General features: G+C 43.9%; 1 protein-coding gene across 2 annotated transcripts; it reads left to right on the top strand.

Moving 5' to 3' along the window:
• The first annotated feature begins 774 nt into the window (after positions 1–774).
• LOC117458781 (actin filament-associated protein 1-like 1) lies at positions 775–25,558 on the top strand. 2 transcript variants are annotated; one of them, XM_034099445.2, is made up of 19 exons: positions 775–978; positions 7,182–7,310; positions 14,719–14,799; positions 14,923–15,014; positions 15,670–15,787; positions 15,902–15,991; positions 16,137–16,348; positions 17,560–17,739; positions 17,839–17,931; positions 18,530–18,632; positions 19,986–20,141; positions 20,594–20,808; positions 20,936–21,081; positions 21,730–21,811; positions 22,025–22,130; positions 22,290–22,457; positions 22,818–22,984; positions 23,523–23,648; positions 24,729–25,558. In XM_034099445.2, exons 1-19 carry the CDS (start codon positions 957–959, stop codon positions 24,753–24,755), a joined length of 2,313 nt encoding a protein of 770 aa, XP_033955336.1. In that variant the 5' UTR covers positions 775–956; the 3' UTR covers positions 24,756–25,558. The 2 variants fall into 2 exon arrangements, with proteins under 2 accessions (XP_033955336.1, XP_033955334.1); XM_034099443.2 differs by having other exon boundaries at positions 777–978; positions 22,022–22,130.
• Positions 25,559–27,084: the final 1,526 nt, after the last annotated feature.

The raw sequence follows: 27,084 nt of genomic DNA, 5'->3' as shown, positions 1-27,084 counted from the left end.
CATATTATATGTCTGTAAGCAACTGCAATTGTCAAATAGTTAAAGCCAAGGTCCCCTATTATACTGTTTTTCATCAATATATAGGTCTCAGATATATACAAAACATGTCGCTGAAGTGTTTGGCTCCAAATACCAAACGGATCACCCATTGTAGCATCCCATAATCCCCTCTGTTTCAGCCCTGTTTCAAAAGGGCTGATTCTCTGTCTTTTACTTTTGATGAAAATAAGGTGCCACTCCCCACGCCCCTCTGAGAGATATTTTGTTAAAAATAACACAATGGTGCTCTAGGAGGAGATTCAGGTGATAAGGTGGTTAGCTTTATTGTCTAATGGTTACACAAGCCAAAACATCGTTATGACATCATAAAGTGGCCACAAATCTGATCAGCTAATTTTCAGACAGGTTTTTTTTAATGGATCAAGAAGACAAAAAGCGAGTGAATCTTTTTTCCTGAAACTTTCATAATCTCTTTACACAGAGGGGGACACATGTTTATGTATAAAATACATGAACAAGTGGATTTTGCATAATAGGTGACCTTTAATGTAGTGTAGGGAAAATAGGCCCATAGAAAAAGCCTATTAAGGTGACTCAAATGTATTCTGGAAACACTAATGAACAGAATACGTTAAATTGAACCTCCTCTAGTCATAAGTGACTTCTGTATTAGTCTCCTTGGAGTCATGGCTTTAAAATGGGCGGTAAACCCACAGATCTTCAGATAACTGGCACTAGGACCCGGAGGAGCTCTGGATGATGACCCGGCGGCTCCGACTGAAGCTACAAACTGTAGCGGGCAGAGTGACTCACCGAGCCGGGCAGAGGCTGACGGAGCTCCGCTGTGTCTGCGGAGAACACGCCTCGCATGTTACAACCATAACTTTTCAATGAATCAACCCAGGGATTATCACCGGAAATAGGCACCCCGACCCGACTTTAAAACATTAAACGACATGGACTCCAAGCGCCAAAGTGGTGAGTAACAGTCTCTCTCTCTTTATAGCATATCTTCGTTTATCGGCGACAAAGAACTACAGTAATAACTTTAAGAAGCCTCCATAAATGAGAAGGCATACATGCACACTTTTGTGGAGATTAATGGTCACAAGCGTGCGATGAATACAATATAGGATTAACTACCAAGCCTGTGTTTCAATAGGCTTCTACTTGCCACTTAAAATCACAATCAACAGTAAAACGACGTTGCATCTTTTTTATGTAATGTTTTCATAGAACAACTCTGAGGGAAGTTCCTTCAGTCAGTTAACCTGAATCGCCATCCTCTCGTGTTTTAATTTTTAATTTGTTAAACCTTTATTTGATGGCGATGCTGGAGAGAGACAATACATATAATATTGTCAGTTAAACAAGACAGAAGAACGTCGACAGTCAAACAACGTTGCAACCTTTTTATTATAATTATTTTTTTAATATATTAGTTTTCAAAGTACAAATATAAAGTGAAGTGGGCCAGTTAAACTGAATCGCCCTCCTCTTGTTTTTATTTTATTTATTTATTGAGAAAATGAATTGTATACCTTTTATTTGATAGTAATGCTGGAGAGAGATATAGGAAATATAAATTATTAACAACAACTTTGTTTGATAGTGAAATTTAAGAGACACAGGAAATAAGAGAGTAGGGGGATGACCATATATTCTGTATATAAGAATGACGTCAACCATGCTCCCGGTTGCTTGTACCGGGAGAGTGATACACCGGGTGGTGCGCTGTGTGAGGATGGAGGAGTTTAACTCTCTCAGGTAGTGTGATGCAATCTGATACCAACAGAGAAGTGCGCCGCTGGAAGTGAAGCAGCTGAATGGCCCCTCTGTTTAAACTCCTCCAGGCGCAGAGCTGCCAACAGGAAGCCGCTTCATGTCACCAGGTGATGGAGCTGGGTCTGAGCTGACAAGGGTTATCTAGAGGAGACTAATTACCATCATAAAAACACTTTTTCATGCTTCAGTAAAACTCCTTTTTAAGTTGCCAATTATTTAGGCATATCATTAATTCACCCAGAAATCATTTAAGTTCCCTTTTAATATAAGTATACATTGAGGTAAAGGAAAGTTCATGCTTATTTCAGATACAAAATTAAATCAAAGCCTCCAAACGATTTTAATTAAAGAAGGGAAGGGCTCTTCATGTTTGTGATTATCATGTGATGATGATCATGCAGATCATGTTATCTATGGGTGCAGCATTTCAGCATTATTCTCATCACATCAGAGTCATAAGATACATGTGTTGCTAATAACCTCACAATGGCTGTTTTGCTTAAGTGTCTCAATAATTCATGACAGTGTGAGCGGACCCTGACACCATCATTAATCAGACATTGTTAAATACAGAATATACCTTACACCTGTTTTTTTGTCGTACTGTGACATGTCAAAATGCCATTATGGAACACTTGGGAATACAGTACACCATTTCTGCAGTGTGTTGTGGCCAAACACTTGTGCATATATGCCCTCACAAAAACAACACTCTTTGGAAATACATTGATAATGGAGTTCGGAGCCAGTATAGCAACTGCTACAGCAAATAGGATAAATGATCAGAAGTTGTAAAAAGTTCTGTGTTTAACCTCGATAATGGTTCCCTTACATTTCCTTTTCCCTTTCCTTCCCCTCACCCGGTTATCCTCACTCACTCCCTTCCCTCCGTCCACTATCTTTCAGAGTCAGAAAGTCCAGAGTTCTTCCTTGATTCCATTTGAAATCATATTATAGGAAAATGACTTCTTAACTCTGTAACTCCAGAGTGAGCTGTAGTGCAAACCTTCTGCAGTTTGACTTTCTGTGACTGAGATATCTGAGGCAGCAGGTCTATATAATAGGCCGATGTGGTGATAACACTACAAACAGGGAGAACACTGGATCATTGTCCAGCTGACGGACATGTTATCATCACCACCACCTCACACCTGGGAAACAATGTCAAAAATGGGTTTCTTTTTGTTTATTTAAATCTAACTTTTTGTCCAGAAAGCAAACACTTCACAAAGTGTTTCTCATTTTGACCTTTTTCTTTCTCACATTAAGTTAGATGACACAATTGATACCACTATGAAAGCAAAGCATTACACTACTGCCACAAGCTAGTTAACTTAGCACAACATCAGCCACGCTGATTCCCAGTATTGGCATTCTCCACATGTTAATTCACGAGTTTTAGAGCTACTGGTTGACCTATTTTGTTATCTTCTTGCACAGAGCCACCCTTGCCTCTTTTTAATCTATTTGCTTCATCATACTCACTGCAAAAAACATATTTACCAAAATATCTTAATTTAGCTTGAGACCTTTGATAGTTATAGAGCTTGTTTGTCAGATTTCTCTGTGGTGTGAGGTTTATTAAGAGCGTTGTTTACACCCCTTATCTGCTCCGATCAATCGTAGCCGCACCCATTTCAAATCACAAAAATCAAACAAGTTCAATATTCACAACCATGTATCCTATTATTATTATTAGAAAATAATAATATTGAATTAGTATAGATCTTTATGTTTGGGTTCTCTTTTTCAACATCTGTTCCAATTTGAAAAATATTTCCGTGTGGTCCAGCCTTAACCAAGACATGAGGCTTCCCCCTGGTCAGTGTAGTGGCTGAATGGCTCCATACCTGGTAAAGCCACAGCACAACAGTCTGGGTTTTAAATTAGACTCATGCTGTGCCACAGTGTCTGCTCCTCTGTTTCCTGTGTCTCCTCACCCTTTACTATCTGATGGAACAGATAAGATACTGAAAGAATGTGAAAAAAAGAGAAGTCAACGTCTCTTTCCCCCAGCTGTTTATTTGTAACGATCTTGTCAGTATGGAGGGGACTTCTTAAAGTGTAAGACTGAATGCTCACCCCGGGCGAACATTGACAACATCTTCTGTTGTCACGAAAATATGTCTTACAGGATGCTGAACGTCTGAAGTAGACTTTTGTCTGAGAGGGAGCTGCTGGGGTTGCCAAGACTTGAACTCTGACCTCTGTCTGAAGAGGATGGGTGTCTGGAGAAGGGATGGAGGGAGGCAGACGAGGGACGAAGTTGAAAGGGGAGGATAGGAAAGGGAGGAGTGGGGGAGTGAAGAAAGGAGTGGAAGAGAGAATGTCTGATCTGGGGGGACCTCAACTTCTGGGAGTGTGGGGGAGGCGGAAGAAGACGCCTGCTGTTGTGCAAAACAGCAGCTTTATGTACTTTTAGAGGCTTGAAATTCTTTAAAAAGGCATGAACATGTATGTTTGTGTCACATAAGTAAAACCTAAATGTTCCTGTTTCAGATAAGCCATGAATAATCCATGATTCATGTTGCCTCAGGCAGAAAGATTCACGAAGGCAACGTTTCATATCAGTTCAATCAGATATATCTAACTTATTCTGAAGGGGAAGAAAAAAAAGGAGGGATGGGAGCGGCAGGGAGGAGGTTAGCCTTGGATCGGTGTAATGTCTGGGAGTCAAAGACCCAGGTTAGGAGGATAAAAGTATATTCTCTCTGTCACCCTGCGGCACGTTAGCATTATGTGGTGAGATAATCAGCAGCAGCAGCAGTCAGTAATAGTAGTTGTTTTGTTTTTTCGGCTGCATCCAAACGCGCTAAATCAGTTCAAATGAGAGTCGCATGGCTCAGGTCTCATGACTGACCTTCCTCAGGAGGGTGTTTGCGGACGCACACAAAAATGTGGGTCAAACTCATTTTCCAAGGTACTCCTGTGACTGTATGTGTGCTCTGTCCATGACTATATATCTGTGTAAGAGACAAGTTAAAAGTGTGTGTGTGTGTGCTCCCCGTGAGTTAAGTGAATGTCCAGTAGCGAATTTGAAGAGGATATCTGTGCTGCGTGTGTGTGTTTGAGCGTGTGTGTGTGTGGAATGGTGGGGTTACAAAGCTCCCTCTGTGGGTGAGAGCGACCACAGGCCTCCAGAACAGCTGATTCTCAGCCTCTGAACCCTCCGGTCCCCCAAGAGGGAGAGGGAGAAAGAGGGAGAGAGAATTGAATGCACTGCCTTGATTGTAAAGTTAGACATCAGGAAACAGAAAATAGACCAAAGGCATGGGCCCACTGCTGGCTTTGTTTACTCTGAGATTGATTACATCGAATCTGGTGTTTTTCCAGCCTGTGGTGCAACATTTCCGAGATAAGGAAGGTACAATAGTCTTCTTCAACTGCTTATTCAATAGATAACAAAACAAACTGAGGGTGGTGACACAAAAGCAAAAGGGGAACCGAGATGGAGTTTTAAAAACAGGAGAGGACGTCGTCGGGACAGAATGAGAAACAGCGGGATGGAGAGAAATGGAAAGGAAGGGGGGGGAGAGAGAAAGAGGAGGGGAGACATGCGGTGGGATGGAGGAGAGAGTCAAGATCAGGAAGGAGTGGAAAGACACTTCTGTCGACAAGCTAAGACAGGAAACCACAGCTGCTGGTCGAGAAATACTACACACACGCCCGCACACACACACACACACGCGCACACGCACACACACACACAGCTGCTAGAGATTTATCCTTTAACCCCGAATGCCCATGTATCAAGGCGATGCAGCTGTGTTGCACCACGCCCCTCTTGGACTGTTTGTGTTTGTTCCTGTTTTGTTTTTTGTTGGACTTTCTGTCAGTGTATTGTTTGCTTTGGTCTGGCGGAGCATTGTGGTCGTCTAATTTTGGCTCCTGTGGAGACAATAGAGTATTGTCAGACTGTGGGGGGGGGCGGCGGAAGAGGCTGTGAGGCCTTTTGTCTCACTGCGGTTAAAGAAAGAGAGTTTGGATCTTATTTTTAACTTAACCATGTAACACTTTTCTTTTCCAATGGATTGCACATTTATCAGTATGTTCAAACATCTGATTCGTCAAAAGTGAGGAAGTCAGGCATTTTAGAAAACAATTAAAAATGATCTTTTATATCACTTCATATTGTGCTTTCAGAGTTTATTCAGACTGTCAGAAGAATACAAGTTCAAAAGACAGTTTTCAATGGTACCTCCCATGCTGAGGTTCCAGCGTCCCTGAAAGCCCTGTTAGCCTTATTTGTTCTTTCAGTAAAACAGCATTGTATATTTTTACAATTGTAATGCCAAAAATGACAAATATTTAATGTTTCCCTAAAACATTTCCCTTGGCAGTGTGGAAGAAGCCACTTAAAGAGCATGTGGGCCATGGTGGGACAGTAGAACTTTCCACCGAAACCCAAAGTGAAATGAAATAATTCTAGGGTTAGCAGCTCTAAACGTCAGAAGGATCCACTCTATCTGTTCACTAGTCATTAAAATGCTTTATCATATGAAAGTGGCCCATGTCCAATATGAAGTTAAAGGTTAGTTCATTACCGTGGTGAAGCACTAGAGCTGTGTGCATGTCCTTAGTGTCACACGTCTGTGTGTTAGCCTCAGTACTACGGTTTTCCCCCTTTTTTTTAATCTCTAGTTGAACTACAGATCTTCCTCTTTACTTTGGCTCCGTTTCCTTAAGGGAAGGAAGCTTTCAGCCCCCTCCTCCTCACCTCCTTTTTCTCTCTGGCTCTCCTCTCTTAGCAGGCAGGATGTGTAACTAAGAGTGTAGGTCTTTTAGAACAATGTCAAGGTTAAATCACACACACTGACACACAGGATGTCTGCGTTGAACATAAATCGATTATTTGTCAAGAGAAAAGTTTGAAATGTACGATTTAAATCTGTGGTGGAGCAGGGACAAGGGAGCAGACTTACTAGTACAGGGAAAGACTGAGGAAGACAAAATGAATAGGGCGATGTTTTAGGATGTCAACTGTATCCTCAGCTGTTGGGACAGGCAGTGAGCTGAGACCCCCACCCCCTCACCACCAGCTCACACTTGCCCGTTTGGCCTTGCATGCGTGTGTAAAAGTGACATTTGTCGCACTTGCTGTCATAGCTTAAGAATTGTAGCCATGTTAAGAGTGTGCAGTGGGCTTTATATGGTGGTGCTCGACTCTTTACATGACATGTGACTTGTTAGACGCTTTTATCCAAAGCGACTTACATTCTCAATACTGTGGACAATCACCACAGGAGCAATTTGGGGTGAAGTGTCTTCTGCCCAGGGACACAACGACATGCTGACTGCAGTGGGGTTTGAACCTGATCTCAACTCCAACGCACAACCCACTGCGCCCCCCCCCCCTCTGCTAACATAATATAATGGTGTTCTTTTGTGTGTTTTAGTGGTGATGGAGCGACTAGTGAGCGAGCTGGGCTCTCTGTTGAAGATGCTGGACCACGAGACGGTCAGTCCTGCCACTGCCGAAAAAATGGCCTCCGTACGCAACATCATGGAATCCATGCCGCTACCAGGTACAAAATAAGTCGCTGATACACGGGGGAAGGTTTATGTGACATCTCTGATCTTAATTTCTTACCATAGGCGGTTTTAGGATGTCACCTTCTGAACAAAAATACAACACATCCTGTTCTAAGCACCAGAAAAACGATTTGATTTGAGTGAGGAACTCTTATCACATCTCCATGGTTATTGAAAACAAGTATATAAGCTTCTGAATACACAATTTCAATCAATTTAAAATGCAACATATGTTTCTTATGAAGTACACCACATGCAGGCCTGTTCAATACAATCAAAGTAATTTAAAACTCTTTATTAAGAGAACATTGCTAATACTGTTTATGAGGCTATTAGTGGAGTGTGTTTGGGAAAACGTCAAAGACAAAGTATATCTCTCTTATTACTTGATACAGTGTGGGTGGGTAGGCTCAAACACGAGTATTGGTGAGTATGAAGACTATTTTCTTCCCTCTTTATCTGTTTATTATCATATGTATTCCTCCAGCATTAGATTCCTTGTGATGCGATCCTATCACACTCACAAACATTGCTAAAGCCGTCCTTAATATAGCCTAAGTCCGCCCGGTTGTCACCTTGTAAGTGACAATCCACTTTAAACTTTATTCATTGGCTCCCAAGTAAACATTTGGCATGACAAACAGCAACTCTCACATGTGTGTTTATATGGTTCATGTTGTTGAACACAAAGCATGAAATAACTGTTTTTCCTAAATATTTGTTTTATTGTTTTTTCCATGGGCCTGAATTGAATGTTCGCACGTCAGTAAGTTAGGAGCAGAACTTACGTTCAAGCTGCTGTAGGTTTGACACTTCAAAGCTACATAATGTCATGTTAGAAGAAGAATGTCTTTTTAGATGTTATTTATCTGGTGCTTTCTCTTTTACCCTGCCTCACATGAACCCAGACTGACTCTAACAGCCAAAGCATTTCTCAGCTTAGCACTTTGTTCAAGGACACTCACTACAACAGGGTTTCTATTTCGTCCCTACTGACCGCCAGAGGCGGTGCTTTAGCACTGGATATGTCCATCGCGCGCGCATGCGCAGCTCGAGTACCAATAACAACAAAGTCACCTGTGACCCACGTGACACCGGCTATATCAGCCGGTATTGTCAGAGGATCTGTTCCTTTTCATCTTCTCGCTGCGCGAGGGTACTGTGGCTACGTTTTCGTAGCCTACAGCGTTCAGGCTTGAACGTTTGATCGGAGGGATTTCTCTGCAAACAGCTGGCCGCGTGAAGCTTCGCGACTGACAGTCGGAGCTACGGGTCGTTAGACACGTCCTCCAGGACCTGCGCCGGCTGTGCAGAGCCTCGACAGACAGGTTTGTGTCAGCTTGTTGCTAGTGATGGCTGTGTTTCCACACCCGCTCCCAGCCAAGTTGTCCTGATTACCGTCTTATTGTTTGTGGCTTAGACTTTCTGGTGACGACAGTGTTCCCGCTTCCTCTCCCATAAAGTTGCCCTTATGCTCTTTTGAAAGTTCTGCTTGTGGCGTTGTGCCCGAGCTATCATTAGCGTCCCAGCTTTGGCTGCGTCCCTCATTCGATTTAGTATGGAAAGCCAAGAGTGTCATACTTTAAACCCGTTTTTCGTTTAGATGCAGAAAGTAAGGTAAGTACTTTCTATTTCCTAGAAGCTATTATCTGGTCTTAACATTTGTGTTCTGACTTGGTCGCTTGATTGTTAGCAGCAGCTGCTTGGCTAACACCTTGCTGTTGAGCTTAACTATTAACTCAGGGCAATGCTCCCGCTCCCTGTAGCATAGGGTTTGATTGCAGTAGCGCTAGTTCGTTGTATTACTGCTCCTAGTACTAGACTCCTAGCACTAGGATGATATGCAGAGAACATCTTCACGGCGGGTGCTGTGTGCTCGGCATGTGCGGTTACTACTGTAACCAGACACGGTTCTATGCGGGCTGTTCTCTTTCTTAGAAGCTAATTATCTGGTCTTAACATTGTGTTCTGACTTGGTTGCTTGATTGTTAGCAGCAGCCGCTTGGCTAACACCTTGCATGTACGGTTAAGCTTCATTATTTAACTCAGCCGGTGAGGGCAGTGCTCTCGCTGCTGCTCCCGGTAAACGCATGGTATGGTTGCAGTAGCGCTATATCGTGGTATTTACTGCTCCTAGTACTAGACTCCTAGCACTAGGACGATATGCAGAGAACAATCTTCACTGTGTGTGCTGTGTGCTCTGCATGTATGGCCATTAAGGAGGATTTCATCCTCCCAATATTATATTGTCTAGTGGGCAGCCGTTGGCTGACACTTTTAGGCACCGGCCACAGTTACTATTGTAACTAAGGTTCTAAGCCGTAAGTACTGGCCATAATTACTACTGTAACTACGGTTCCAAGCTGTGTAAGTACTGGCCATAGTTAATACTGTAACTACGGGGTTAAGCCGTAAGTACTGGCCATAGTTACTACTGTAACTACGGTTCCAAGCCGTGCACGTACTGGCCATAGGCAATACCGTAACTACGGCTCTATGCCGTGTAATGGCCATAGTTACTACTGTAACTACGGTTCTAAACCATGTAAGTACTGGCCATAATTACTACTGTAACTACGGTTCCAAGCCGTGCAAGTACTGGCCAGAGTTACTACTGTAACTACGGCTCTATGCTGTGTAAGTATCCAAGCCGTGCAAGTACTGGCCAGAGTTACGACTGTAACGACGGTGCTAAGCCGTGTAAGTACTGGCCATAGTTACTACTGTAACTACGGTTAGATGCCGTGTGAGCCCTGGCCATGGTTACTGCTGTAACTACGGCTCTGTGCTATTCTATTCTTTAGAAGCTAGTTATCTGGTCTTAAACATGTGTTATTTGACTTGATCTCGCTTGATCGTTAGCAGCAGCCGCTCGGCTAACGTCTTGCGTATACTGTTAGCTTCTTTATTTTACCCAGCTAGGTGAAGGCAGTGCGCTCGCTCCCGCTCCCTCTACCGGTAATGCGGATGTAGCTACATCCCTTTTTCTGTTCGGCGAGTAGTAGCACCGCTCTACTCTTCCCGTTCAGCAGGTAGCCGGTGAAGGCTGTGTTCCCGCTCCCGGTTACACTGCATCTGGCATTCGTCTCTAACTCAACGAGTGAAGGCAGTTCTCGCCCCCGCTCCTGGTAGACGCCAAACTGCCTTGTTTTTCTGTTAAGCAGGTAGCTGGTGAAGGCTGTGTTCCCGCACCCGCTCCCGGTTACACTGCATCTGGCATTCGTCTCTAACTCAACCAGTGAAGGCAGTTCTTGCCCCCGCTCCTGGTAGACGCCAAACTGCCTTGTTTTTCTGTTAAGCAGGTAGCTGGTGAAGGCTGTGTTCCCGCACCCGCTCCCGGTTACGCTGCATCTGGCATTCGTCTCTAACTCAACCAGTGAAGGCAGTGTTCTCGCCCCCGCTCCTGGTAGACGCTAAACTGCCTTGTTTATTCTGTTAAGCAGGTAGCTGGTGAAGGCTGCGTTCCCGCACCCGCTCCCGGTTACGCTGCATCTGGCATTCGTCTTAATTTAACCAGTGAAGGCAGTGTTCTCGCCCCCGCTCCTGGTAGACGCTAAACTGCCTGGTTCCGTTAAGCAGGTAGCTGGTGAAGGCTGTGTTCCCGCTCCCGGTTACGCTGCATCTGGCACTCGCCTCTAGCTCAGCCAGTGAAGGCAGTGTTTTCGCCCCCGCTCTTGGTAAACTGCCTTATTTACTAATCCAGCTAGGTGAAGGCAGTGATCCCGCTCCCGCTCCCTCTGCCGTAACGTGGGTGTAATTACATCCCTCTTTCTGTTCGGCGAGTAGCAGCAACGCTCTACTCTTTCCATTAAGCAGGTAGCTGGTGAAGGCGTGTTCCCGCACCCGCTCCCGGCTACGCTGCATCTGGCTACCCACAGAATGGTTCATTCATGTAGCGCCTGTAGGGTTTCTCTTGAGCCCGAGGACGGCCACGACCGCTGCCCCTCCTGCCTCGGCCGCTTCTGGCGGTCAGTGGGGACGAAATTCGAGCATCTGAGGGAGGTTCTCACGGTAAACACCTGCATGAGCTGTAGCTGCATGCCTCGGGTGCTCAGAGTGGCTCGAATCACTGAGGTGGAACGTCTGGCAGCAGCCAACAGACACCTCTCCTTGTCACGTACTCCTCCAGATCAATTCGGCCGTTCCCGGCGACTTGAGGGAGCGATGGCTTTGTGTGCTCCCCCCAATAGAAGGACTAGAAATAGGCTGTCCTCTAAAGTGGATCGGCTAGCTGCCGATAGGGGCATGATAGGGGCATGATGAAGCGCCCTCCTTCGGTGGGCGCCCCTCCTTCGGTTGGCGCCCCTCCTTCGGCTGACGTACCTCCTCCGGTTGACCGTCGCGGACCAGTCGAGCCAGGGGAGCTGTTTAGATCAGCTGCCCTCGGAGGCACTGGAGTGTGCCGCCCAAGCTAGGCAGACCAGGCAGCAGCACTCGGGTCCTCGCAGACCTGTGCCCACTCCCAGCAGGCCCAGGGGCCGCTCTAGCAGCCGCACTCAGCCGCTGGATTACAGGGGTGGTCTGCAGAGGTCTTAGCGGCCCTCCCAATGACTTTCGTGCCCCATGTCGCCCGCCTTCCAGGCGGCCTCGTGCCCCAGAGCCTGACCGGAACCCCCCAAGAGGCTCCAGGGTCCGGGGGGCTGGGCTCTGAAATCCCGGGGGTGGTCGGCGGTTGCTTTCCCAGCAGCAGCTCAGTTTCTGGGCAGTCTGTACTTCCGTCCCTTGGGTGGATTTCACCTTAACCCAGGGGTACGGACTGCAGCTCCGGCCCCTAGCCTTCGGCTGGGTCTAATTGACAGTCGTCAGCGATCCGGCAGGGGCCCTACCTCTGGGCCAAGAGTTGTCCGTCCTTTTGTCCAAGGACGCAATCAACCCAGTAAGACCCTCTGCTTAGCCAGGGGGTTCTACTCGGCATACTTTCTCGTGAGCAAGAAAGTCGGCGGATTTCGCCCGATCTTGGACCTCAGAGGAATCAACAGATTCCTGAAGGTGCTGCCATTCTATATGCTGACTACTGCATACGCACAGGTGGAGTGGTTCCCAACCGAGGGATGCCTACTTCCACGTGGGCCGGGCAAGAGGGTGCCTTATATTCAGTTCCTCCGGCCCTTGGGCAGACTGGCAGCTGCCTCGGCCGCTGGGCCCTTAGGCCCGCTGTCGTTGTGCCCCATGCAGATGTGGCTGAACAGCCTTCCCTTGGACGCCAAGTGGCACAGGCACAGTGAAGTCAGGGTGTCGCAGCATTGCTCCACTCTCCGTCACGCTGGAGGGGCAGGGCCTATCTCTGGTAGGCGTGCCCATGGGCGCCATCCCATCCCGCCAGGAGACCATCACCATAGGTGCATGTCTCTCAGGGTGGGGTGCAGTGCGGCAGGGCAGGACCGTTCAGGGTCAGTGGTCTGCCCAGCAGAGTGCGCGCCGGGTCAACGTGCTAGAGCTTCGGGCCGTGCAGCTTGCACTCACGCACTTTCTACCCCAACTGGGGGGCAAGAATGTGCGTGTTCCTTGGGGACAGCATGTACATTGTTGCTTAGACAACAGTCCCTTCTAGATAGTGGACGTTCTCACTCCACTCTGAATTTATGTGGCTGCGATTCTGCCCGACATGTTCGGGTCGACGGCGCCACGGCGGGGTGCCACAGGTCGGTGTCCCTCTTTATGAGAGGGGCTTTACGGCAGCGTCCCCCTTGCACCCCGAGGGCTCCGGCTTGGGACCTGCCCTTGCTGCCGGATGCCCTATCACCTCCTCCCTTCGAGCCCCTGGCCCAGGTGGGGCTTAGGTGGCTGCCCACAAAGGCAGCATTTCTGCTTGCCATAGCCTCAGGGAAGTGAGTCGGGGAGTTGCATGTCCTCTCCATAAACAATACATGCCCGAGGTGGGACTCTCATGCGTTGCCCTTTGGGCGAATGTGGCATTCCCGCCCGGGGTCCTTCCACAAACTCACTTCAATCAGCCTGCCCAGCTGGCACGCTTTGACATTCAGGAGTACGGCACATCGAAGTTGCTGTGCCCGGGGGGTGCCCAAAGGGCGTATATCAAGGCTACTGCCTGTATACGGCAGGAGGAGCAACTCTTGAGTTTGCCCTGGCGGCACTAAAGGAGGTTAGGCCCTCTAACCAGTGGCTTCCCCACTGGGTTGTCGATACCATCTCACAGGCTTACGGGGCCAGTGGTCGCCCCCTGCCACCAGGCTGAGATGCCACTCTACAAGGAGCATCTCAACATATTGGGCTGCCCTGAGAGGGGTGCCCCTGGAGACCATCTGTGCCGCGGCGTCGTGGGCGTCTTCTGGCACATTCTCCAGTTGTCATCAGGTCAATGTCGCCACTCCCCATTCTTTGGGCGTGGTCCTTTTGCCGAGCTCCGCTGCTTCCAGTGGTGAGCAAGGGCTTGGATTCTTCATGACATTGTTGGTATAGGTCATCCAGTGCTAAAGCACCGCCTCTGGCGGTCAGTAGGGACGAAATAGAACGATAGTTACGGTTCTATGAGTCCCGGATGACCGCCAGAGTTCCCTGTCACTCAGAATTCTTGTGTGCTCGCGAGAAGATTCGGGGAACAGATCCTCTGACAATACCGGCTGATATAGCCGGTGTCACGTGGGTCACAGGTGACTTTGTTGTTATTGGTACTCGAGCTGCGCATGCGCGCATCCAGTGCTAAAGCACCGCCTCTGGCGGTCATCCGGGACTCATAGAACCGTAGTTACAGCCGTAACTATCGTTATGATGACAGAGGCGGAGCATTTCCTATCTTACTCATCTGTTTGCAACGGGACAGCCCTCCTGCATGCGCCAGCAATACTGTAAATCCGCAACACTGCATAAGACACAGAACAGTAATTGTATTGCATTTAGAAACATGCACACAGACCTTGAATCTTCTTGCGGTGTTTACAGTAGATCCTTGTTTATCTATGAGTAGGATGTCTGAGAGGATGAAAGGATTAAGGTAAGAGGATAATGAGAGGAGGTCAGGGTAAGGAGAAATGCAAAACATCCTGGTAGGTACTGCACAAGTCCTCACAGTCACTCTTCAGGTGTTTACACATGTTGGCATATTCCACTTAAATTCAGCTTTTTGCAACTTTGGGGATTAATTTCTTACGCTGATTCAATAACACTCCCAGGAAATCAGCGTGTTATTGCAAACTTTTCCACAAATATTCTTCAGTTATCTAGCAAAAATACTTACAAGCTCCAACCTGCCTCTCTTGTTGTCTGAATTAATATGTGCAATCATGCAGATTTCTCAGTATGTATCCTCGCCGTGCACTCTGTTGCCTTTTTCTTCTGTCTCTGTACACTGTGCTAATCCTGCCTCTCATGACCCGAGCGGCCGCCTCAATCCTCGTCCTAACTTTGATCCTATTTCTAAACACTCATTTATGTTTCCCACAGTCAACAGATCAGACGTCTACATGAACAGCTGTCTCTATGGCAACGGCACCAGTTTTGTGGAGTCTCTGTTTGATGGTTTTGGTGAGAAGAAATGTGACTTCAAATCATCAAAGTGTATAATATTTTAACATGTATTATGACTCTATATGCTATTCTATCCACTATATTCCTATATGTATTTACTATATGTGTTTATGATTACAGACTGTGATTTGCACATGCTCAGTGCCTCTCCAGTGGAGCAGAAAGAGCAGAAAGAAGAAGAGGAGAAGCCTCTGATAGACCCTGATAAATCTGTAAGTCATTCGCAGTAAAGTCGGGCAATATAATTTTATTATATCAATCAGTCAAGCCAAGGCTTCTGTCAAATAGTTTTTTTTCTAGCTTTACAAGGTTCCTAACTGAGTAAAAATGACCTTGAAGTATTAAAAGCTGGTCGAGTTCTCTATATGCTTAGGAAAGGTGCTTCAATGTTCCCTTTCTTAGCGCCTTAAGCATATGGAACACTCCATCCTTTATGGTAAATGCACTGTATTTATTTAGTGCTTTATCCAGTTTGTACGACCCCTCAAACTGCTTTCCATTCACTGGTCATCATTCACCCATTCACACCTCCTTCATACAGATATTGCTCAGGGAAGCTAGCATTCATACAACACACTCACACTGTTAGCCAATTCAGGGTTAAGTATCTTGCTCAAGGATACATCAACAATTAAAGCGACTCAGCAAACCTATGTTTCATAATTATGTAGCCTATAAACAACCTCACACTCTGTTAACACAATGGTTGTTTTTTCCTAAGCCTTTGTACATGTTCCTTCACATCATCATTGACCTTATTACGTTTTACATACATTTGAAGGAAAAGAGGTCAGGAAATAACATTTTACTATTTCACTGCAGCCCATTTGTCTCGGTTACTTTAACTTTGGTAATCTTTCACCTCAGACACCGACTGACACGCCTCCTCCAGTGCCAATCACACCCCTTCCTGATGACTACTATGAAGAGGCAGTCCCTCTAAATCCTGGAACCACGCCTCAGTACATTACCAACAGCGTCAACAGTTTAGTAAACAATCTCCTGACACAGATCTGCTCACTTATGATTAAATATTACCAACAGAATTATTAAAAGGTTCCTTTTATCTAACCTCGCAATGTCTACTGTTCTCCTGCAGCCTCTATGCACTCTGTGGAGGATGCCTACTATGAAGATGCAGACAATAACTACCCCATCACCAGGATTAACGGACCGCCCAAAAACTCTTGTATGTTTTTTCTCTCTTGCACTTACAATTCCAATTCACAAATGAAAATGTCGGCATGTTTTGATAATCTAGTATTTAGAGTACATTAAACAGAACCAGACATTGTTCTAAAAATGAATCTTTTATCTTTGTTTTTTATGCTCAGACAATGACTCCGATGCTCTGAGCAGCTCCTACGAGTCTTACGAAGAAGACGAAGACGAGGCCAAAGGGCGGGAACAAGCTCAGAGATGGACGGCTGAGGAGAGCACAGAAGGACCCGTCAGAGACTGCCGCATCTGTGCCTTTCTACTGCGGAAGAAACGCTTCGGCCAGTGGACCAAACAGCTGATCGTTGTGCGAGACAATAAACTGCAGGTTAATAGAGATCTTTATGGCTGTTTATTTCCATTTTCAAACTAAAGGGTGTAATGTATATCAGCTGTTAATCAGTGTGTATTGAGAGTAGACATCGTGACAAATAACCTGTACATTGTTCTATCCTATCGTTGATCTTCTTCATATATATATATATATATATATATATCCTTTAGTTAACCAGGTAAAATAACTCATTGAGATTAAAATCTCTTTTACAAGAGTGACCTGGCCAAGAAGGGCAGCATGAACAAAGTTACAACAGATAAAACACAGACAATAGAGTGCCACAGTGACGCGTCCTAAAACCCGGAAGTAAGTTAGCATTTTACCACTTCCGGTTCCTTTGACAAAAAACAATGCAATTTCTCCATAGGATTTTGGAAAATAGCTCGAAATAAGGTCTGTGGTTGACACAAATTGAAGAGACAGATCACGTTTTGTTCAGCCGGATAATCTCCACATGTCTACCCTACTTTTATAATATTCGAATCATAAATCTAATCGATAGATTTATGATCGATAGAAAAATTACAGCTATATAATACAGCTGTAAAACACAAATAAAATGGCACATTAGCCCGTCAATATGCAAAATAAAAGAAACTATTAAAAATCATTAAAAACTTCAGGCACAAACATAACATTATATTTATACATTAAGTATTTATAATATAATGGCAGGTGACCAAACTGGAGAGATATTAGCACTACCCCAGGCATCCATAGATGTGTTTTGAAAGTGTTAACAATAGGAATACAAACCATATTATGCATAGTTAGAAAGACTCGCATTACATTACATATCATTTAGCTGATGCTTTTATCCAAAGTGACTTACAATAAGTGCAAAAAAGGAAAGGAAATGCTTTTGTTTTCTGGTGGGAATCGTAACATTAAAACAAAATTACTAAAACATTTTCAAACGTTCCATTTCCGTATCAAAGTCAAATAGCATCCAAGGAAACATCTTAGTCATTTTTGGTGACTTGTGTTGTCTATTTACATTGAACTATTCATATCTTACACTGCACTGTAACTTTTATTCAAGTATTTCATCTTTTAATGTTTGTTTTATTATCTTTGCTTTTTAATGACTGTTTTTAAATGCCATTTTCTTAATGTCTTTCATTTTTGTAAACCACTTTGTATTGCCTTGTGTTGAAAGGTGCTATATAAATAAACTTGCCTTGCCTTTGTCTCTTTGACAGTGTTTTAAGAGCATCAAAGAGAGCACCCCCCACACAGAGCTCCCGCTGAATCTGTGCAACGTCATCTACGTCCCGAAGGAAGGCCGGAAGAAGAGACACGAGCTGCGCTTCTCGCTGCCCGGAGGCGAAGCTCTAGTCCTGGCTGTTCAGAGTAAAGAGCAGGCCCAGAGGTGGCTCAAGGTGCTTTACATCACAGGGCTGAGACACGGGGGGGGGGGGGGGGCTGAGGGGTGAACAAAAGGTTTTTAATGTGAGGATTTTCTTTCTTTCTAAAACAAGGTGGTACAAGATGTGGGGAGCCAATGTAGCAACACTGAAGCACTGGATGGATCCACTTCTCCTATTATACAAAGGAAGTTGGAGATCGACAAGGTGTGTGTGTGCTTGTGTCTTTGTTTATCTTCAGTATTTCATTTCCTGTGTATGTCACAAGATAAACCAGACACAAATGTCTTTCCCAGATGTGTCTGCCTAACAGTTGCCTCTCACAATGTCTGAGTTTAACTTCACTGTACTATCCTTTTCTTCATTTACTGTTTCATTCTGAATATACACTCTAGTTTTTTTACATTTCAATATTGCTGAGATCACCCCTTCAGCCCACGCATGACACAACTGTTCCTTTGCCTCCCAGTTATAGTAAGTGAGGTGACATTATTGCGGTTGCTGAGCTGGCCACTTTTCAAAGAGCTTCAAACCCTCAACAAAGTGTTGGCTGGCAGCACAGAGAGAGAGCCAATGGGCTAAAAGCATGGTGACATGGCAGTTACACCCCATGTTGGCAGGATAGTTTTCCAAAGTAAATACAACCTTTTTCAATGATACTCTGTGTCCTTTTTGTTGACACTACATGATCAGCTAAAGGACAGAAGGGTTTGTTCAAATAGGGTAGATATATCTGTTAATAAGTAACAGTCCTGTCTTCTTCTTTAACAAGAATACATCATTATTAATTATACTTTCTCTGCAGGTGCTGCAGTGTGAGCGGCAGGCGTCAGACTCAGACAGCGGGCCAATAGCAGAACAGCAGCTCACTGCACATGGAGCAGGGCGGGAAAGCATCGATTCACTCAGTAGGTTAACCTTTATAATATGCCAGCAATTATTGTAAATATCGGCTCTTTTTTTTAAATGTCGCTTTAGTAAAACAAGCTCAATAAAATGGAATGGGCGCCTCTGTTATGATTGGTCAACTGATTAGAGATGTCCCGCCCCTTAGCCAATCACTTACAATGTGTCGGAACGCTAGCCAATAGAAGCGCAAGTGTCAGGTAGTGAAGTCAATATGTCGCAGAAGTAAACGAAGGACTATAATCAAGGAATCATTTGAGGAAGGGGGGGGAGTGTTGGAGAAAAACTCCCTTTGGAGGAAATGGTTGTAATGGTTGTTTTATGATTTTCCAAAAATAACTTTAACAGTAATACATATTTAATGATTTTCCTATGACGTCTTGAGGCAGACTTGTACTGTAGGAAAAGCGCTATTAATAGAATTGGTTGCACCATATGATACATTAAACGAGGCCTGGATCCTTACATTTTATTGGAGGAAGTGAAGGCCTCGCTTTCCGAAAATGTCGTTACTTTCACAGTCTTGACCTCAACTCCACACTCAACGAAGGCACACACTCACACTCACACACACACACACACACACACACACACACACACACACACACACACACACACACACACACACACACACACACACACACACACACACGCATCCTTTTAAGATACTGATCTAAAGAACATACACTATTTTTGTTCATACATCCACAACATCAGGAAGCGTAAAGCAGGGGATCCGTGATGTTGGGTCAGTATATGGGTCAAACACAGTCCTGTTGTTTCAGTGTTGTTACAACATGTTTACTGTTTGAGCGGCTCTGAACCTAAAGAGACATGAGAGAGAGGGAGAAACAGGAAGTGAGGCGCGAACAGATATGACATCCTTCCTGTACTCTTCCTGTGATTGTCTCCCAGTGACATCACAGGATATGGGGCGGACACGGCGCTGCAACACCTGGTACACGCGGTATGACCCCGCAAACACAATACATAAAATACTTCTCTGAATACAATGTGTTATTGTGGAATACTACAATGAGTGAGGACTTGTCCCTTAGTTCATTCCATTTGAGTGTTTTAATGTAACTTTTGTGTATTATTTGTATTAGACCGTTTTATTGGCACTGCTAATGTGACGTTAACACAGACATATAGTATACGAGTGAGGAAACATTCTAAGATACCCCTCCATGATGCTGTATTTTTGTGTGTCTATCAATATTTTCTCAACCAATAAACCTAATTTCCTCCAGGATAATAAATGTATTTCTTGTTCTCATATATCAAGCCCTCCTCGCCTCTATGTCCACATTGTTAGCTCCAGCACAATCTGACCAGGGTGTGTTTGATTTCAGACAGGGGGAAGCGCGGTCCGTTCTCAGAGCTGACGGGGTCCATGAGCCGGGCAGCAGGGAAGAAAATCAATCGGATCATCACTTTCTCCAAAAAGAAACCTCCTTTACCGGGAGATCCACCGTCATTTATTGTTCACCATGACAACCCACGCTCTGGTGAGGACACAAACTGATCAAGAGGCTATTTGGTTGATTCCATTTGTGGCTAGTTTGTGAATTGCTTATTTAAAGGACTGTTTATTATTATATAAATTGCGTAAGTATGTGTAGTTTTACGTCAGTTTGGTTCAAAACGAATGGATTCAGATAATAACAAATCTGAGAAAGGCACGCAAAACACTTGAAAACGCTGTAAAATGATTTCATATTTCCTTACTGTTTTCTTTTGAAGAACTCAAATACATTTGTTTGACCTTTATGTATTCTTAATGAGATGCAATGCGCCCTCAGGAGTGGGCCAAGTTAAAATCCTGAAAAAAAAGGTTTATAGGACAAACACAGACGAGTAACAAAATGCATCATATTAATAATTTGGAAAGATGAAGCCACTTAACATGCGTGCCATCTTTTTGTCAATGTCACATCCCCCCTCTCCTCTCTCTCTGCAGGCTTCCTCAGTGTGTGTCTGAGCGGCTCTTGGAAGGAGCTTTGGTGTGTTGTGCGAGGAGGGAACCTGTACCTGCAGAAAGACCCCGGGGACCAGCGGCCCGCGGTCATCGTGGTGCCGCTCAAAGGTGCAGAGGTGCTGACAGGAAGCCTCGGCCCCAAACATCCCTTCTCCTTCTGCATCCTGCAGGCGGGCATCGAACTAGCATCTATGGAGGTACTAGAATCTAGATGGATGGGTTTTCTATTCATATCATTATGGACACAGATGAGGCAGAAAGTTAACCTGTGCAGGGAGACACACATAGGAAAACTGAGTATCTTTGTGTGTGTGTGTCCATCAGACCAGCTGCTCAGAGGACCTGGGCCGCTGGCTGGGTGTGTTGTTTGCAGAGACCGGCAGCACCACTCTCCCTGAGGAGCTGCACTATGACTACATCGACGTGGACACACTCACCGACATCCGGCACGCGGCTAGAAACTCCTTCTTGTGAGTCACTTCCTACAGAATACGTTTACAATGTTTGCACACATATTCCTCTTCAGTTGTCTGACTCTTATCTTGGGCTTTAAAGGTATTATACAGTTTTTCATCAATATATTACAGGTCTCAGATATATACAAAACATGTCTCTGGAATGTTTGGCTCGAAATACCAAACAGATCACACCAGCATCCCATAATCCCCTCTGTTTCAGCCCTGTTTCAAAAGTGCTGATTCTCTGTCTGTTACTTTAGATGAAAATAAGGAGCCACTCCCCACGCTCCTCTGAGAGATACTTGGTTAAAAAGAACACAATGGTGCTCAAGGAGGAGATTCAGGTGATAAGGGGGGGGTTACCTTGGTTGGTTATTACACAAGAAAAATAATTCTGACTTTAAAGTCAGAATTCTAAGAGAAAAGTCAGAATTCTGACTTTTTTTCTCCCAAAGAAAAATGGATCGGCTCATTTTCAGTTTTTATATAAAATGAATCGGGACAAAAAGTGAGAGAATCTTTTTTCCTGAAACTTTCAGAATCTCTTTACACAGAGGGGACACACGTTGATGTATAACAGACATGAAAAAGTGGATTTTTCATAATAGGTGACCTTTTAATGCTGAACAACATCTGTGTCTATCTGTTTTTTCCTCTCAGGTGGGCCACTACCACAGCTACTTCCTCCGGCAGTGCTTCCACGGACTCCAGAACATATGATGATGTCTATGAAAGCGTTGCGGTGAGGAAAAATGATGTGAAAGAATGATAAAAAGCAATATCATTAAACATAGAGAAGCTTAATCTGCCTCTCAGCTTCAGTTTCCAATAAAACATGAGAAAATTACACATACATCTTCATTTATGGCATTTGCTGTGCAGTTATTGTTTAAAAAACACATAAAAGGTTCTGGAAATGTAATTAAAAAATCTATTTGTGTTTGTCCTACAGCAGGAAGATGTTGATAGCAGGATTGTAAACGTGAGACGCCATGCCTCATTCTCCAGCAGGGACTCTGATAAAACTGAACAACAGGCCGCCGTAAAGAGGCACGCTTCCAGTGAGTCTCCTTTTGTTTAATATTGTAGAAAATGTTACATCTGCTTCTCCTAAACATGATAGTGGTGAAAAATGAATAGTTAACCAGCTTAATAACATGTTTTGTTATGGTGTATCAGCACCAGCATGCTCTGTAATATCCTGCCATGTGTTCTGTTAGATGTAAACCACTATGCGCGGTACGGGAAGACGCGTGCAGAGGAGGACGCCAGGCGCTACCTGACTCAGAAAGAAGAGCTGGAGAAGCAAAAGGAAGAGCTCAGAAATAAGCTGGTGGCCCTCCGCAGGGAGAAGAAGGAGATGAAGGAGGAGATGAAGAGTGTTACAGGTCAGAGACAAATCACACATGCGGCCTGTTAGAACTTCAGCTTGGCAACAGTACTAACTAATGAGCTTTTTTATCTGTGTGTGTGTGTGTGTGTGTGTGTGTGTGTGTGTGTGTGTGTGTGTGTGTGTGTGTGTGTGTGTGTGTGTGTGTGTGTGTGTGTGTGTGTGTGTGTGTGTGTGTGTGTGTGTGTGTGTGTGTGTGTGTGTGTGTGTGTGTGTGTGTGTGTGTGTGTGTGTGTGTGTGTGTGTGTGTGTGTGTGTGTGTGTGTGTGTGTGTGTGTGTGTGTGTGTGTGTGTGTGTGTGTGTGTGTGTGTGTGTGTGTGTGTGTGTGTGTGTGTGTGTGTGTGTGTGTGTGTGTAGGTCAAGCTGTGGAACAGCGGTTAGCCAAGCTTGAGGCGCTGTGTAAACAGAGAGAGGAAGAGAGGGTGGAGCTGGAGCTCAAACTGACGGAGGTGAAAGAAAACCTGACGAAGTCTCTGGCCAGAGGATCGATGAGTCCGCCCACGACCCCCAAGATGACCCCAAAGGTCGGCTCTTACAGCAGTGATGCTGTCCGGTGTCAATCATTTAGAAAACTAAACTGTGAAGAGAAACCCATTTCCATTCTTTAATCATTTGTATTTACCCTGTTATTTGGTGGATGCCAGATTCTTGCAATTCTGTTATGTTGTAGACATGTGTCCGATCAGTGATTTTTTTTATGACTAAAAGTATAGAAAAGTTGGACATTTTGGGGTGTAAGATTATTCCCATTCTTGAATAGAGCCAGATGAGAATATTGACACCACCCTTATGTCTACATGCTAAATATGAAGCTACAGCCAGCAGCAAAATTAGCTTTCCAGCATTTCAAAAGTCAAATAATGAATATGCTTTATGTTCTTTGTTTTATTGTTACAAATCAACAAGTTGTGTATTTACAGTGAATTATATTATTATATAATTATAGACTTTGTTTTACCTGTGGCCAGTCACCTGTTGGCCAAGAAAGTGAAATAACTCTATTTCCTAAAATCTGAATCTTTTCCATATAATGAATAAAATGTGATGTGTTTGTGTGAACAGGCCCAGGGCAATAGGGTTGAAAAGGTTTACAATGAGAGCGTGCCGATCAACGCAGCAACTGAGCTTCGTAAGCGTCCTGCGACTGTTTACGCCTCGTCCAGGGGGAACGTCATGCAGAAAGCAAAGGTGTGTGTGTGTGTGTGTGTGTGTGTGTGTGTGTGTGTGTGTGTGTGTGTGTGTGTGTGTGTGTGTGTGTCTATGTATGTGTGTGTGTGTGTGTGTGTGTGTGTGTGTGTGTGTGTGTGTGTGTGTGTGTGTGTGTGTGTGTGTGTGTGTGTGTGTGTGTGTGTGTGTGTGTGTGTGTGTGGTGTGTGTGTGTGTGTGTGTGTGTGTGTGTGTGTGTGTGTGTGTGTGTGTGTGTGTGTGTGTGTGTGTGTGTGTGTGTGGATTTTTTCTCGCCGGTCAAATGTCCGGGCAGAATCTATTTTACCGGACAAATTTGAAACTTACCGGTCATATTTTAATAATAAGAGTTGTGTAGCAGAGTTTCCGTTAGCAGGTAATTACCGGACTATGAGCAGATATGCTTCAGTTTAAAACTCAGTTCACGGGGCTCATTTTTATATTGCTTCAGTTTATAATCGTAACAGATCGAAAAATTCAGATTCATTTTTCAATAAATTATTCCACAAACATCAAACAACATAATTATTACATTCAAACAAACTACTTGTAGTAGATGAAGTACATTATTCAGAAGTTTACATTACATCTGACAGCCCGTCAGTTTCTCATGCAGCTCCTGCAGCTCGCTAAACAGAGGGCGGAGCTTCAGGTGATTATGCAGAGCTGCGTGTCTCGGTCAGACTCAGCAGCTGATCTGATCTCTCTCTCGCGTCCGGTTATACTTCACTCGCGTTTATGTCCATATCGATCAGATCCAGCTCTCCTGATCGGCCTTTATAGAGAGCACCGATCAAACTATTAATAGTGAATATCGGCCGATAATGACCGGCGGCCGATCGATCGGAGCCTCCCTAATTATTACCAGACATTTTGACCGGCAGGTTTTGAATTTACCGGTTTTTAATAAATTGTACCAGCTAAAAACCGGCTAATGGAAACCCCCGTGTGTGTGTGTGTGTGTGTGTGTGTGTGTGTGTGTGTGTGTGTGTGTGTGTGTGTGTGTGTGTGTGTGTGTGTGAAAAAACGTTTTAAATTTCCTTTTGAATACTTTGGATAATTTTCCTGACTCATTGTTTCCAGGAGTGGGAGTCAAAGAAGGGGACCTAGACTCATCGTACATTAATCGACAGATGGATTAATGGAGAGAAAAACCGAGTTGTGACAGGAGGATGTGTAAGAGACGAAACGGATGAAGATAAATGGCACGGAGAAGAAGAAGAAAGAGGGGAGAGGACAGACTCTGACACAATCGTCCCTGTGGCATCTTAGTCACAAGAGGAATATTTGCAAGTACTGGCAGCTGTCTCAACCACTGTAAATAGGACTTTACTCATACCAGTACAGTGTTAATGTGGACCCCTATGAACATGATACATGTTTGTGTGAGTTTCCATGTGTGTTTACATTTGCACAGGGCTGCAGAAAGAGAACATGTGATTATTTCATAGAAACGCATCACAAAGGGAGAGTGTAGTTCATCGACACTGTGAGTTCAGTTACAGGCAAAACTTCCACTGATGTTATTCCTGTTTTGTAAGATACTTGTAAATGTAAAGTGAAACAAAACAAACCTAAAGAAATTATTCTAATTATTACTTTAAGTTATCTTTATTAGTAAGAGAAAAGTTTTATTTAAACCATTAGGAAAGCATATTGAGTGACACTGTTCCTGAAACAAATGACTAAATGTTTATTACTGCAATGTGAAACTATTGGTTTTTAACCATTGTATGTGTATTTTTCATATTTGCCTTTAGCACTTTATCATGTTGTTGTGATATCACAAATGTTTTGTAAATTAGAATTAGCACCCAACTTCAGAATAGTAAGGACAAATGCCTGTGTCTGATTTCATCACAGCAATATGAACAAACACACATGTTGGAGTAAATGATCACTTTATCAAGAAACTGTCTGCTGGGTTTATTTTTACTTTGTCTGTCTGGTGCTTTGTCCCATATAAGTTCACTGCAAGACACCGACAACACAATCACAACTTGTGCCATCTAGTGGCGAAATACATTTATACCACTTACAATTAATATAATTTACATTTTTGTACTGACAATGAAACAATACCTCGAAACGTTCAAATCTACTTTTTCTGATATATTGTTGGGACTTCTTCACATCATCCACCATTAGTTTAGATCTTTGTTTGTTACTTTATTTCACTCCTATGCATTGTGAATGACAACGCACCATAATATCAACTGTTTCATTACAGCCATAATAGAAGTGTTTATGCTTCATATAAATATGTAATTCCCATTATTAAAGTATCGTTTATTTAATTAAACTCATTTAATTATGTAGTAGGCCTACTGAGTAGAGCAGGGGTGCCCAACCTTTTTTGAACCGAGAGCTACTTGTAAAGTTGCCAGTCTGCTGAGATCTACCAGTCCAAATAGAGAGGCGTAGCCATTACTACCAGGTAAATACACACTTCTACTTGAATAAAACTGACCTTTGTACGATTATTACTTCATAAAATACTGCAGATCCTTTATCTTACCTCTTTCTAATCTACACACACATACAAGTATTTAACTGAAGTTACACAACAGTGTTGTTGATACAGAGTTGGAGTTTATTCACATGTCACATACTACAGTGGGTAATGTTTTCAAGATGTTAATGTTACCACATATGACACAGGAAGAAAAGAAAATACTCTGAATCCTTTCTTTGCCATGATATACAAATAGTGTTGCTACAAAAGTATAAATTAGGCTTACTAATAAGACAACTCAGATCTGAAGCTACACAGGAATCTGCTGCAAAAGTGCAATAAAAAAGACAAAATTAATAGAATCAAACCCTTTTTTTGTTGCATTTTAGTAGAGTATAAAAAGAAATGCCTTTAAAATAGGATGCAAGCAACACTAGTTTCTTAACCTGAATTGATAATAGACTATAATCAATTTAAGTTTGCATTCTTATACCATTTTGTACAATAATTATAATGAATGAGTTCAAACAAACTAAAACTTACAGCTGATTAATAACGTATCTAACTTGAGTTTTTATTATATCAAAAACCTGTTGAAATGCTACTGTTATTTTTACTGCCCCCAAAAGCGCGTCGGCAGCCTCCAGGAATGCTTCTTTCACAACTTCGCCGTCTTTGAAAGACTTCATGTGTTTCGCAAGAACGTGACTGACACGATAAGATGCTATGGTAGCAGCCTTGCTCTTGTTGTTGGGCCTGGTGAAAATGGACTGCTGTGCATTTAGCTGTCCTTTCAGGCCCCTCACCTTTTGGGAGCGTAGGGCAGAATTAGGAGGGAATTCCGTATCGTAGCTTTTGTGCACTGTTTTGAAATGCCGCTCCTAAATTACCCGTCTTCGATAAAGCCACGCTCGCATTGCAGATGAGACAGATGGACTTTGAATTGGAATAGATACAAAAATAATCATCCTCCCACTCGGAGTG

Source organism: Pseudochaenichthys georgianus, chromosome 14 (genome assembly GCF_902827115.2).
Source record: "Pseudochaenichthys georgianus chromosome 14, fPseGeo1.2, whole genome shotgun sequence".
NCBI classification, from domain to species: domain Eukaryota; kingdom Metazoa; phylum Chordata; class Actinopteri; order Perciformes; family Channichthyidae; genus Pseudochaenichthys; species Pseudochaenichthys georgianus.
Note: the sequence above shows the minus strand (reverse complement) of the source record. Positions and strands in the feature narration are given on the sequence as shown.

Coding starts and splice junctions, on each gene's coding strand:
- LOC117458781 (XM_034099443.2), top strand. CDS start 957: ATGGACTCCAAGCGCCAAAGTG. Junction 14,800..14,922: donor GTCTCTGTTTGATGGTTTTG/GTGAGAAGAAAT, acceptor TTATGATTACAG/ACTGTGATTTGCACATGCTC. Junction 21,812..22,021: donor ATGTCTATGAAAGCGTTGCG/GTGAGGAAAAAT, acceptor TTTGTCCTACAG/CAGGAAGATGTTGATAGCAG.